This window comes from Oculina patagonica, unplaced genomic scaffold (assembly GCF_052425735.1).
Source record: "Oculina patagonica isolate OP01 unplaced genomic scaffold, crgOcupat unplaced165, whole genome shotgun sequence".
NCBI lineage: Eukaryota > Metazoa > Cnidaria > Anthozoa > Scleractinia > Oculinidae > Oculina > Oculina patagonica.
In genome coordinates, this window is record NW_027557684.1 from 202 (window position 1) to 14262 (window position 14061).

General features: G+C 39.2%; 1 protein-coding gene and 1 long non-coding RNA gene across 2 annotated transcripts; both read left to right on the forward strand.

Annotated features, from left to right (window-relative positions):
- The first annotated feature begins 254 nt into the window (after positions 1–254).
- Positions 255–5133, forward strand: LOC144640016 (cleavage and polyadenylation specificity factor subunit 2-like). Its single transcript, XM_078499259.1, has 7 exons — positions 255–298; positions 875–932; positions 1833–1920; positions 2273–2413; positions 2804–3043; positions 3751–3885; positions 4453–5133. Exons 2-7 carry the CDS (start codon positions 880–882, stop codon positions 4543–4545), a joined length of 750 nt encoding a protein of 249 aa, XP_078355385.1. The 5' UTR covers positions 255–298; positions 875–879; the 3' UTR covers positions 4546–5133.
- A 5410-nt stretch (positions 5134–10543) lies between these two features.
- On the forward strand, positions 10544–13536 carry LOC144640015 (uncharacterized). The gene is made up of 3 exons (XR_013568263.1): positions 10544–10652; positions 11034–11186; positions 13200–13536. It is a non-coding gene; the product is annotated as an uncharacterized LOC144640015 (long non-coding RNA).
- The last annotated feature ends 525 nt before the right edge of the window (positions 13537–14061 follow it).

A 14061-nucleotide genomic window follows, 5' to 3' on the forward strand; every position in this document is an offset into this window, starting at 1 on the left:
GCGCGGAAACAATTTGAAAACGTTTGCCTAACGTTTTCAAATTGCAATCCGTTTCCATCCGCGCCATCCGCTGCTAATAATGCTAGTTAACAGTTTCAGTGCTCTTATATAGCAATTTGTAATAAAAATGGACTATTATTTCTAGGATTCATGAGACACAAATATAAATTTTGGCTGTTCAAAAATCTGGTAAAATCCGTGTCATACAATGTAGTCCCTTTAATGATACTAACCACTTGTTTTCAACAGGAACAAAGTAAAAAGGAAACTGTGGATACTGAAGCTATAGCTGGACAAGGTGAGTATCAGCACAGGTACCCCAAGCTCTATGGGAGATATAGACCGTGTGACCTTTGTTCAGCGTTGTGTGAGTGTTGTAATTTGAGCGTCAGTGCGCGGGCGGCCATTGCGTAACAGCGAAATTATAAGGATTTGTATGGGAAATAACGATTCCTGCTTTTATTTAAAAATGCGAACTAATTTTTAATAAAAAAAACTACCTAAAGACCTCTGTCTGTTGTTCTTTCTCCTATGTGGTTTTTGGAGCGATTTAGCGCGATTCCAGTGAGTTTTAGTTCCATTGCCTTTCTCTCTATATATCCTTTTCCAAGGTTGGGCACTCGAATTACAACACTCACACAATGCTGAACAAAGGTTACACGGTCTATGTCTCCCATAGAGCTTGGGGTACCTGTGGTATCAGGTCAAAGGTCATTGTAGGGTGTAAGTCATTTTATCCTTTGCTAAGTCACTATGTGATTCCTGCCCTCGGTAAAAAGCGAGAGAATTGCGAATCAAGACCTGGTGAGAAATATTTTGAGCATTCCAATAAACGTAGCTAACAGGTTGTTGACGTGTTTGTTTGTTTTTTAAGGAGAAATGGCGAAAGTTCCAACAAAGTGTGTGGTAGAGAAGAGACAACTCAACCTCAGGTGAGATGGAAATGTTAGTTTAGGACCTATCTTTTCACGAAACATGGTCAAAATTTACAAAAAGTTTTTTTTTTTTTTTTTTTTTAATTTAATTTATTGACACACAAAGAACACTACTTACTTAACAAATACATACACTACCTGCGATGCTAATTACAAGACATTACTTATTACATTATTTAATATACATTTTCTTTTTAAATAATAATATCGCAATAACACGCCTTACAATACCTACTATAACAAATAGCGCTCTTACAAAAAAATATTACATTATATTACTATTACATTTTAAAGTTACAATCTATTTACAAAGTTCAATTTTTTACTACTAACTCTAATACTAACTGTATGTATTTTATTTTACTATGAAACGAAAAATAAATAAATAAATAGATTGCGGCACAACCTCTGGGCAGGGAATTTACAAAAAGTGTCAAGAAAAGCATTATCATGTAGGCCAGTAGTTGTTGTCATACTCGAAGATTTCCCTATGCATATTGTCCAATCATAAAATTACACGTCACTTTGAAAGTTGTGACATCAGGTTGTCGTAGTTAAGATGTCATTGTTACTTAGCAACCCCTCCGACAAATAATCGGAGCAGTCGTGTTTTCTCTGATTGGTCAACAGCAATCGAAAGTTTTTCGGGTACTTTACGAGGATTTGCCGAAAAAACATTAGCTTTTTCTGACCGAAAAAAACGGATGCACTTGCAACTAACGGAACTTGAACTGGAGAACACTTGTATTCCATTCGTTTTTCTAAGCATTGTAAGAGTAATGAGAGACTATTTGGCAGTCAAACATCGTACTGGCTTTTCAAGTCATTGCCAACAAATCTTTGTTTTTTTTATTATTTTTCTTTCATGTATCCAACAAACTTGTCTCTTGTTTTCAGATGTTCTTTGCTGTATATCGACTTTGAGGGCAGATCAGATGGCGAGTCTATAAAGAGAATTCTTTCACTTGTGAATCCAAGGAATCTTGTAAGTTCATGTACTTGTAACTCTTCGCACATTGCTAAAGTACCTCATTGATGAAAAACTTTATCCTTTCTTGTGCATAGGTATACTTGAATCTTGCCTCTGTTGGTGTGGTCACTCGATAACATGATGTTGTTTAATCGAAAACACAGTGCGTTCCACGAGTTTCAAAAGCCATCTTAATGTTCAGCAAATGCATATCACTTTCGAATTTCTTTCAAAAATCGCTTTGTGCACAGTGAAACTGAGTCCCCTTGCAGCTAGCGGAATGATAGTAAAACTGTTCAAGCTTGTTTGTCCCGGCTGCGTTTTTGACGCCATTATGAAGCCTTTGTTTGTTTGATCCGTTCTCCAGATTCTTGTGCACGGTAAGGCGGATGCCACAGAACACTTGGCTGACTACTGTCGACAAAACAGCAGCATTCAAGTAAATCAGGTGTTTACACCGCGATGTGGCGAGACTGTCGACTCCACCGGAGAAAGATATATTTACCAGGTGAGAGGGGAAAAAAGAGAGTTCTTTACACAGTGTTATCGAATGTGCTACATCCTTACGCCTTTGCGAACCGTTTTACCATCGAAGACATTAAGTGCATCCAGAAAGAACTGAATGTAAGCATAACAGTTTCATAAAAGTTTCGGAAGCTTCAGGACTTTAGTTCAGTACCTCCAGGGTAGCATTTAGGAGGTGAAATTGTGGAAGGCTTTTTTCCTACATGTTATTGACACTTGCGGAGTCAAACTGCAAATAAGACTTGCCTATAAATCGAGCTCACATAGCGCAAAGCGCGAGAGCGGTTTGTCCGCGACCGGGTTCACTAGCAAACGTCTAGCCTATACGAGTGCAAACTTTCGTGTTAACGTTGCCTTCCTTTTCACCCTGTAGGTCAAGTTACGTGACGCTTTGGTTAGCTCTTTACAGTTTTCTCGCGCGCGTGACGCGGAACTCGCGTGGGTGGATGGGCAGCTACACATGAACGCTTCTGAGACGCACGTGGGGCTGGTTTTAGAAGATGGGGAGTTGCGTGAGGAGGATGAAGGTCATGAGAAAATGGAAACTGATCAGAGTGGTAAAGAGGAACCAATGGACACGGTACCCGTGTTAGAGCAACTTTCGCTGTCTGAGGTATGGTTATATGCCTTATATGGGCTTCTTGTTCTTGTTTTGGTGGACGAATAGCCACTCCGTGGATTTGCCACTGCTATTTCTCAATTATTTTATTTTATTTTATTTTACTATCTTTAGATGTCAGTAGTGTAGCAGGTCTCGTAAGCTTGTAATTTCTACTGGTCCTCTAGTGCAGCTCTTGCTATTGTTTTGGGGCTAGGGGCATTTATCCTGTTGTTTGTTTTATTGTGTTCTCGAAGGGTAGTGAGCCATTTATGTGATACCTTGCCAGAGCTGTCTCCCTATCCATATATTTCTAAGTGGTGATACTGAAGAAATATACAGGCAGCCTAAATTTCTAACACATCATATAACTCATTTGTAGTCTAATACATAAGAAATATTTCATAAGCGACCTTAATTGTCCTTAAAAAAAATTTTAACTGCGAGCTGCAACAGAAAGTGTAGTTTGTGGTGGTCATGCACTAAAGAAGGACTTCCACTGCTGTGCCATCTCCGCCTCTCCATCTCTCTCTCTCTCTCTGTATGTATGGGGGAGTCCCCCATACATACAGATTTATAGTAAAATATAGCCTGATTCAGCATCCTTTAAACCCAATACACCGTCTAAACAAAGGTGGTTCCGCTTGCCTGCAACAACAGAGCTCGTGTGTCTCGATCATTTTCAAAAACGAGCCCCTAATGTCCATGTTCTCTCTCCCCAGATCACTGGCCACACCTCGGTGTATATCAACGAGCCACGCCTGTCAGATTTTAAGCAAGTGTTGAACAAGGCCGGTATTCAGGCGGAATTTGCTGGAGGTGTTCTTATCTGTAACAATGTTGTCGCAGTTAGGAGGGTAAGTAGAGTTATTTGGAATTAACAATCGCTTGATGATGCAACGGAGTTGAACAAAAGCCTCACTTGTCTCTTAAGTTTTATTGCTTTCTAATAGCGCAAGGACCCATAACTTTAAAGAACGTTTTTGAATGTTTTTTTGTCCTTACGATTATTAGGTGGGGCAACAGTGGATTTGAAATTTTATGAAAATGTTTAGTTAATTTTTCAAGCTCGTTGCAATAAATTTTTCTTATTATGGAACTAAAACTTTGACTGTCAATAATTCATAGATAGAAACCAAATTTGACTCGTATCATTTTTGATATCAGTCTATTTAGTTGTGCGTATTTACTTTTTACCCTACTGTCTTCCTACTTTGACAATTTCTCAATTTTGTGAAAGTTCTTCCGTAACTCACCGTTACTACACCATTGTACGAATTGCTGAAGATACACCGAGGGTAAATAAAGTATACACTTCACTTCACACAGCCCAGCGCCGAGAAGTTCAGTGAAGTTTTGTACTTTTGCATTGTCATAAATTTCGAATAATAAACTACGTCTAATTTGGAAATTCTCTTCTTCAGAACGAGACTGGTCGCGTGGGACTGGAAGGAGCCGTGTGTGATGACTATTACAAGATCCGGGAACTTTTATATGAACAGTACGCTGTGGTATAAAGAACTAACTCAACCAGTCATTATGCACTTTGTTGGTTTGAAGAATCGGTTTGAAGGGAGCTGTTAACTACGCCGTTCTGAGGTGTTTTGTGGACACAAAAAGTTTGCTCACTGATTGCTGTTTGAAGAACGTCAGGCTAACGGCCTTGTTTCACATGAAAGTTTGCAGTGTATATGGAAATCCTGTGCTCATGACTGTCATCTGCAAAAGAGCTTTCGGATTTGTAAAATGTTAAATTACATGTAACAAACACAAAAAAGTAGCAAGTCTCATTCAACAAAGGCTTGAGCTCGGTTAAATGAAGCAAAACCCTTTTCCTTCGAGATATGAAGAGAACAAAGACCAACAACTTGTATGAATGTGCGTTTGGATCTCCTAGAGCTGTATCTTAACAGTGTTTGACGGTGGTGGTGGTCATGAGGAGGAGAACGAGGATGAGGAAAAGGTGATGATGATGATGATGATGGCGATGTCTATCGATTAGACGTTGACAGTGATCACGCTGCTAAGAAGGTTTTTATACAAAGAAAACTTGCAGTGGGCAAAGTCACGGGAACACGTTGTCAGACAGGGGCGTAGCCAGCTTTCTGAAGAGTTGTAGGCCTGGCCGCTTCTAAAGGGAGGGCCGGAGGAGGGAGGGTTCGGGATTATGCTCCAGATAAAGGCCCTCAAAAGTGCAATTCGGCAGCACCTAAATTTTGGCATTTCATCGCCGAGAATAGGCCGGAAATTTTCATTCATTGGTAAATATATATAAACGCACTTAATTAACGTTACTTACCTATCACTTGGCGAAATAAAGTTCTCGTGTTCGAGTATAAAGTGCCAATTTAACAATATGTCATTCCAGACGTTTCGTTGAGAGCTGCTGCTTCTGTCGTTGAGAGCTGATGCTGGTGCACGTGCAATGAGCGCGCGCCGACTTTCATGTAGTCAGCGTGGCTGACTGGTTACCAGTTTGAAGATGAGTCGCTTTTCCTGACGTTTTCGTTGTTTGTTCCCATCGCAGAACATGATGAGATTATTTCACGCTAATAAAGTATCTATCTATCTATGACACGGACTTGTGCATCTTGAATAGCGTGGCCATTTGTATTGCTCGATGCTGCGGAGGTGCGAAGCGTTGCCGTCGTGTGCGGCCAGTTTCGGCGATGTAGATCGCAGAAAAACGGATGCAAGAGATGCCATACACTGAGCCGGTTGTTTCTTAGGTGAAAGCATCCTTGATAACCATAAGGCATTTGAGATCCTGCAGGGCGATGTCAAGAGAATGCGATCACAGGTGCGGCAGCGAGCGTGCGTGCATGGAAAAGTTCCAACGTGAAGACCAGGCTATTAAAAAAAGCCCAAAACGTCTGGAATGCTATTTTGTTAAATTGGCACTTATTACTCGAAAACATGAAGTTTTTTTTTATCTTTTTATGCTTTAACCCTTTCAGTGCTGAATTTCTCCAAAAACTGGGTTTTTTTTTACCGTTAAACTGAATTTTTGATGCTACGATCCTGGATTTCCCTTAACTTTACTTAAAAAGCACTTTTCCACAATGCAGCAAGATTTTGAGGAAGATTCCATTAAAAAATGTACAAAAATGTACTTTGGTGCATGCGATTTTGCGAAATCGTTTCCATTTTTTTTCTTGCTCCTTTTCCTTTCGTTTCTCTTGGCTTTGTTATTTCCACTTCTTTCTACTGTATCCGTCCTTCCTTTAGACCAAAAAAGTTTTGATAAAAACCTTGGTAAACCCTGTCAAGAGGACCTCGATCTTTTACAGGTGTTTTGGCCTTTTTAAGCACCGATTTTGCACTAAAAAGTGATTGACTTTTTCTCGATTAGCTCTGTTAGGATGCGACCGATACGCAAAGTGAATAGTTCTTTGAAAAGGTCAAACCTAGCTCTATCAGATGCTTATCACCAAAATCTGCTGACTTTCAAATTAATGACGTCACAAGTGGTTCATTGACTGCTCCTCCAAATGTCGACAAAAGTCGACTTTAGCACTGAAAGAGTTAAAGTACAAGTGTCACGCAGCCAAGGAATTATACTTGCTAGAGTCTTGATCAATTGAGAAAGGGAAGTTGCGATATTTATAATGCATATTGCTTTCTATTTCGTCTGGAAAGTGCTTCAGCCACAATTACTCTCTTGATAGCACATTTTAAAAATACGAGTGGGCTAAAAAATTTGTAGGCCCGGGCCTACGGGCCTATAGGCTAGATACGCCCCTGTCAGAGTCGAAATGTGGCGCACAGCACCTTGTGAACTTCGAGAAGAAATCTAAGGCCTAACAAAATCAACTCGCTTACTACGGAAATTTGTGTTTCAAAAGTTGATACAACAATTGCTTGACAGACAAAATTCGTTTTGGACAAAGTTGCTTTCGTCCTTGAGTCCGTGAAAAGCAAATTTCATCGTGCAGCGATTGTCGTGACATATTTTAACTTAAAACTGTAGATGCATCATTAACTACATGTATTGCGACATGAGAAGTAAAAGATATCAGTAAAAGAAATCAGCTTTAGCGCCTTGTTTTGCTGTTAAGAAAAAAGTGATTGTATGTAGTTGTTGCAATTAAATGAAAATAAATGTATGATAAGATGCATGAACTAGCTATTGCAGTTTCCAGGCTTAACACTCAAACAAACAAAATTACTTCAGGTGTGGCCTGTTAGTCCAAACTATTTCATTTCATTTTACAGTCCCTCATTGACTTAGGGTTTTAAAACAAAACCAATGAGAAATCGTGAAAACGTTAGAAAAAAAGTGGAAAACTGCTAAATTTTTGGACCTTGAGAGTGGGCGCTTATTCGTGGTGGGCGCTTATTCGAGGCTGGGCGCTTATAAAATTTTTACGATTTTCAGCAAATATTAAGTTTATATTTGTTACAAAACAATAAATAATAACAAAACGTGAAGATGTACTAAAGCAGAAATTTAATTTATTAAAAGTTTCTGTACAATACTAAGAAAACTCGGTCATGGGGGAAGTCTTCTTAGTAGTACTGCTCAATTTCATTAATCAATACTCCTTTTATGGACTTCAGTTTTTTTCTTCGGTGGGGGTGGGCGCTTATTAACTTTTCCTACCTTAAGGGTGGGCGCTTAATCGAATAAATACGGTAGGTGTTCTGCTTACTTAGGACCGTTGTCGTAGCGTAAAGCGACTAGGAACATTGCTACTTGCCTTCCCTTTCCCGGATGCTATGATTTACCAAAGATCATCTCGGTAGCAATTTGTGAGGTTGCTCCAAATATTTTACAGCACTTTCCGGCATTCATACACCATGGTGGAGAAGGACACTTACTTGCCCAAGAACGGTGAACACAAAGACAGTGGTCGTGGCTAGAAGTAGCCTCCCACGCAGTCGTTCTTTGGGGCGATCTAGTCCAGTTCCTGAACTCTCTTTTCCGCCCGCCTTTTATAGGGGTTGAACCCAGGCGCGCGAAGAGAGAGTCCAGGATAACTTGCATGCGCATGTAATCTCGTACCTAGATCTTCTCAACCCTCGGAGAGAACTACCGTGATAAGTAGACATCTGGGTACGAGATTAATGCGCATGCTCAGAACGAACCAATCAGAAGCGAGGAGTGTGACGTCACTTGCTCAGGACGCGCGCGCAGGAGTTAAAAATGCTCGCTCAAATGACGAATTCCACTACGCGACCAAGCGCGCGAATAAATGCAAGGAAAAATTCTTTGCTAAATTGCATCCAAAACAAATTCAATAAACAGCTACAAAATACTGGGAATAATAAACGAATAGCGAGTAGTGTTTTGGCCGATAGCTTTTAATATACATTGACAGGAAAGCTTGGCCTTTTTAAAGTTTTTCCGGTGACCCTGCTTTAGTACAGAGTCGCGTAGTTGAACTCGTCATCTGTGCGCGCGCGTTTTCAAAAGTGCTGCCAAATATGGTTTTTCCCCCAATTTGGGGGGGGGGGGAACTAGCGCATGCGCATGCAAGTTATCCTGGACTCTCTCTTTGCGCGCCTGGGTTCAACCCCTATATAGGGCGCGCGGAACAGAGAGTTCAGGGACTGGACTAAGGGGCGATCGTGTTTCACTCCTCCCCACGAACAGGAGTGAAACACGATCGCCCCTAAGAACGACTGCGTGGGAGGCTAAGCTAGAAGCCGCTCACACAAAAAGGATTAAAAAAGAAAGCGAACATATTTTACCAAACGTAAATAAGTAATTCGTTAGTAAGTCAGATCGCAAAAAATCTTAGTCTTGGACTTCTGCCGGTCTTAACTTTTGTTATCAAAAAAAAAGGATTCAAATCGTTTACGTTTGATTGGTGCATTAGACGTTAACAAATTGTAACTGTTATGCAGCTTATGCAGGCAATGAAAGAAAATCTTTACAACTCCCTGCTAATGTTGAAAAGAAAGGTGCTAATAGTCGCTGAGCTAGAAAGAAGGGTACCACGTAAGCGGCGAATTCGACTAAAATGACGAATTTTGCGACAGTACACAGTTCAGGTTTGACAAACTTGGCGAAATTTCGTCAAATTTGTCAACCAGCAAAATTATGTCAACAATCTCAGCGAATGCACTGCTGACGGATTTGACAAATATGACGAATTTGACGAAATTCCGTCAAATTTGACAACCAATAATCCCAACTAATGCACAGCTGTCGCATTTGACGAACTTTGCGAATATGACGAATTTGACGAAATTTCGTCAAATTCGTTAAACCAGCAAAATTATGTCAATAACCTCAACTGATGCACTGTCGCCAAATTCGTTATTTTCGTCGAATTCGCCGCTTTCGTGGTACCCGTTAGCCGTAGCCTAAGAGTGAGGTAGAAAGCTTAATGCTAAAAGCTCTGGCAAGCGACCTGCCTCTGTTGTTGCAGCTTGTGGCCGGTTTCAAGAGCTTATTGTAAACGAACCGCTCTAGATACGATCACTTCTTCATATTCCCGAGGTTTTCGTTAAGGAGAACTTTGACTGTATACAGCGTACCCCTGACTGATTGAGCCAAGCCGCAGCTAAATAAAACCGTTTTGTTTATAAATTTTAGGACACTTTTTCTATAAGATTGTTAAATAATAACTACATTTTACCATGATTCCAAATTTGTCAGACTTCGCATTCATCGACCAATTTCATATAGGACATACAGAAGTTATCTTAAAGATTGCGAAATTGCCCAATTACCCGATGAATGTAATTTCTACAAGACTCACCAGGGTTCTTAAACTCGTTCAGAGGCAACTTAAAAGTTAATATATTGCATCTCAACCCCCAGAAGGGACATGTTTATATGATTAATCTTCGTTCTTAGAGCGTCATTGCCTAAATTGAATTGTGATGCAAATCTATCTTTTAATCAAGCTGTGCTGCACAGATTTACGAAAGAGAAACCGCGCTAGCTGTTTATATCACTAGCTGCTTTTTTTTTGCTACAGAGATTTACAAATCTAAGTTTCACCTGATGACAAAACAGGTGCGTTTACTTAAACCCTTTCTGCCCCAAGCTCTGGATACAAATTCTCCCAACTAATTGCTGTAACTTTCTCTAACGTTCGTTGTAAGAATTTGGTATTGTATCACGCCATACCCCCAAGGTGATCATCATCTTTATTCTTTTTACTGTCTACTTGGCAATGTATTGAATTGAACAGGAGAAATTTTGTTTTGATTACTTGGATTTAATATATAACTATCAATGACACACTTTCGTCGGTGTGGATTTTTCTGTCCAAATATTGAACTAACATTGCTTTCACCACTTTGGACATTTTTCATTAGTAGTTCTATAACCAAAAGCGATCTTTGGTTAAAAATTTGAAGATAAAAACAAGCTTTCGACTACCAGTCTGTAGTCTTTTAAAAGGCGTTACTCGTTAAAAACTACAGACTGGTAATCAAAAGCTTGTTTTTTTCTTTACCTTTTCAACCAGGGATCGCTTTCGAATTTTTACCAAATTTCTTGCCCTGGTTACTCATCAACTTTCAAGTGATATTTATTGGTAAAAAGCCTTGTTCAAAGAGCTTCAACGGATGTTCATCTTGTTTTATTGTGCGTATAATACGAGGTTTTATTGATGCCTTGAAAAGAAAGCAATTAACACTAAAATGGTATTGTTCTTACATCACGGTGAGTAAAGTAATAACCTAATTTATGTTTTTTTGTAATATCTGTAAATTGCACACGATGAAATAGTCAACTGAATTTGTTTGAATTTGTCTCTACTTGGCAGTGCTTTTGACAAATGTTTTGACATCAATATCGCAACCTGGTTAAACAAACAGAGTAAGTTTGTCATTGGTCGCAGAAAAAACCGTAATTATTTATTTGTTGCATAAAACGAATTTGTAGGTCCTCCTGATGTTGCAATTATGAGTTTGTAACAAATTATGTTGACTTCCGTCAAATTGCTTTTTATAATCGAGACTGAAACAATAACAATTTTGTTTTGCCCCTCCCTTGTTCAATATTTCTCTGCGTGAACAAATGTTTGCTTTAATATTTTGACAGATAGTTTCCGGACATAGCAAACTGCGTATGCGACCTGCGAATATATCGAATGTGTTCATTCAGTACTTGAAGGTGGCCGTGTCAACTTCAGTATTTTGCACCGCAACACATACGCCAAGTAAATACAAAGAAATATCTCACGAAAGATACAGGGTAAGTGTATAATACCAACATCCCAAAAATTTTACCTTTTTTAGTTTTCAATTCATGTCAATTTATTGATATATAAAGAGCGCACAAATTGCAAAACGAGATACGTTTTGATAAGTTAAATTGCTGTATCTGCTTGCCTTGTTAGAATAGGGTGCAGTTAATCGTAGGTTCGCGAAAGGAACAAGCGTGAGTAGAATAATTGTTTTATTAAAATCACCCAAAGAATTGCAATATTTGAGCTCCTCAGCTATCTTTCAAGAAATATTAGGAATCATAGTTTTCTTCAATTTCAAAGTCAAGAAATTGTGCCAAAATGATCTGTCCCCTTCCTCCATCAAGAATTTCTAGAAAATGACTGGCTTGTGATATCTTTTACCACATCAGTTAGATACTAGAAATTGAACAACTACCCCGTAAAAACTCGAGGATTTATTTACTTATAAATAAGTAAGTATTCAACTGAACTCCGACCCCGTTGGAAAAGTAGTAATCGATGGCCAATAAACATCATCATTTCGCCCTTTAAAAAGTAAGATCAGTTTTGATCAAAACGTCGAGATCTCGATGAAAACTAATAAAACTTGTTTACTAACCGTGTGTTTGCAGAAGTGCCAATTTTATTTAGCTTATACAAACAGGTTTTCCGGTAACGTCAAGTTAACTTGACGGGGGCTTGTTGGGTAGAAATTGACATTTGCATTTCTAATTTAATATGATCGACCTACAGTGTCTTCAAAGCAAAAATCCAGAACTTCTGTTGCCATACAGGTTGCAAAAGTGGGAGGTTACTTTAATTGGAAACAATTGTTGCATTGCAAGTTGTAAGGAAAATGCCTCGCTTTCTAGCTGGGCCTTTAGCGCCAATTCTAAAAAGCGCGCCTCTTTCTACCCCTCTTCCCAACCTTTTAAACGTGTTTTTGTTAATATAAAGCTCCTATAAGAAACTTGACCTGTCCCGATTGTGCTCTACAACTTTTGAGCAACTTTTCATCTTTCGAGTTACTTTCGGTGAGCGCCAAAGGTCGCGTTCAAAGCTGTATGACTCTCTTTATAGCGGCCAGCGGCTCAAAGGTCGCAGAGCGGAGCCCCATAACCATACCTACAGAAATAGGAGAACCATGCGTTCGATTTGTCATGTATTTTCAATTGACAGCTGTCAAACAAGTTATCCGCTGACCACTTTCACATGACTAAATCGCGGATTCAGGTGTTGAACTCCCCAAGGTCGCATGTGTTTTCGAAGCTGACCAGGTTATGGTTTTACATAGCATCGGGCTCAAGTCGTATTTTTTCTGTCTATGGTCAGTAAATTCAGATTTGAATAAAGGACGAGGTAAATAGCCGGGGAGCTCCGCTTTAAGGCTTGGCTAAATCAATTTAATATCATACTTAATAGATATGTAACGCTTTCGAGTGGTATAGTTACTTCACGAGTGCGCGTTGGATATAAGATGGTAGATAGTCAACGAGTTGGCTATAACGATCCCATATCCAACAAGCGCGAGTAGAATAATTATTTTATTAAAATCACCCAAAGAATTGCAATATTTGAGCTCCTCAGCTATTTTTGTTGACGCGTCTTGGCTACTAAATTTGTGGTCAATGGTATATGAGCTCATATACCATTGTCTGTTAACCAAAATCCAGGAATTGCAATATATCATCGCTAGTTTTTAATAACATGATGGAATATCCCACCAGTCACTTGTGTTTTCTCTGTATACACACCAGCCTTTAGGCGAGTGTGTATACGAAGAAAATACAAGTGACAAGTGGGATATTCCATGGTATACCACATGAAAGCTTTGTGTAACTATTTTATATACAATGCCATAGAAAATACGCTAACTAAACTTTGCCGGGTAAGAAGATCACAGTGCATGATGGGAAGGTTGGGTTGAATACCGTCGAATATACAACGGCTTTTCTGTATTCTGATTGGCTGTATTTTCTATGGCATGACAAACTGAACGATAAAGTACCTGCTCCTTCAAATTCGACTTTTTATTTCAGAAAAGATGAATTCTCTGTCTGCCTTTGTTGTTGTCGCCTTCGTGTTATTCATGGCAAACTTGGTCCAAAGCGACACATGTGACGCATCTGATGCAAACATGAAACAGGAAGCCATGAACGCCATGAAAAGATGTAACAGCCGAATCAAAGACTGCTACGATGATCACGACGATGATGAAGATGATAAAGAGACACTTTATTGCCACGGCATGAAGGTAAGATTTCTTCTCTTCTTCCAGTCGTTTTTTCTTTCTCCCTCTCTCTTTTTGTTGTGTTTTTTTTTTTTTCGTTTTTCTTTTCTTTTTCTTTGTCTATTCCAAGCTGTAGTACCCCTAAAGGACACCTTCTAAAACAGACAGTCAAATAGAAGCTTAAGTGACTAATCAAAGATCTCTGCGAAATATCGACTTTTTTACATGAAGTTAGTATTAGTAGAAGGTTTATCCTGGGAATTGTTGTTCGCATATCATAGAAGAATTCAAATGTCTTTCAGTTCAAGCATTTTTTTTATTTTCGCGTAGGAAATGCTGTATTTGTCAGTCGCGAAGGCTGGGAGCTTTGCGACTCATATACTTTGGCTTGGTTAAAAAGGTAAACTTGACGTTTGCCTTTAATCGAAATAGTTGTTTCCTTTCGAGTTAGAAAGATTTCTACTCGGCTTAATGCGGGGTTCCCGATAAAGGTTACGCACGACAGAGTTATCTTTTTTTCTCGTCACGCAATCCTAACCCCACATTGAGAAGTAAATTTTCCTTTGGATTTTACCAAAAGCCGCTTCTCCTCGCGTTATTCTTTACCTTACGGCTACACATGCCATTTCTAACAAAATGAAAAAGTTGGAACGAACAAAAACCAACAGGCG

Coding starts and splice junctions, on each gene's coding strand:
- LOC144640016 (XM_078499259.1), top strand. CDS start 880: ATGGCGAAAGTTCCAACAAAGTGTGTGGTAGAGAAGAGACAACTCAAC. Junction 1,921..2,272: donor TTGTGAATCCAAGGAATCTT/GTAAGTTCATGT, acceptor TCCGTTCTCCAG/ATTCTTGTGCACGGTAAGGC. Junction 3,886..4,452: donor ATGTTGTCGCAGTTAGGAGG/GTAAGTAGAGTT, acceptor TCTCTTCTTCAG/AACGAGACTGGTCGCGTGGG.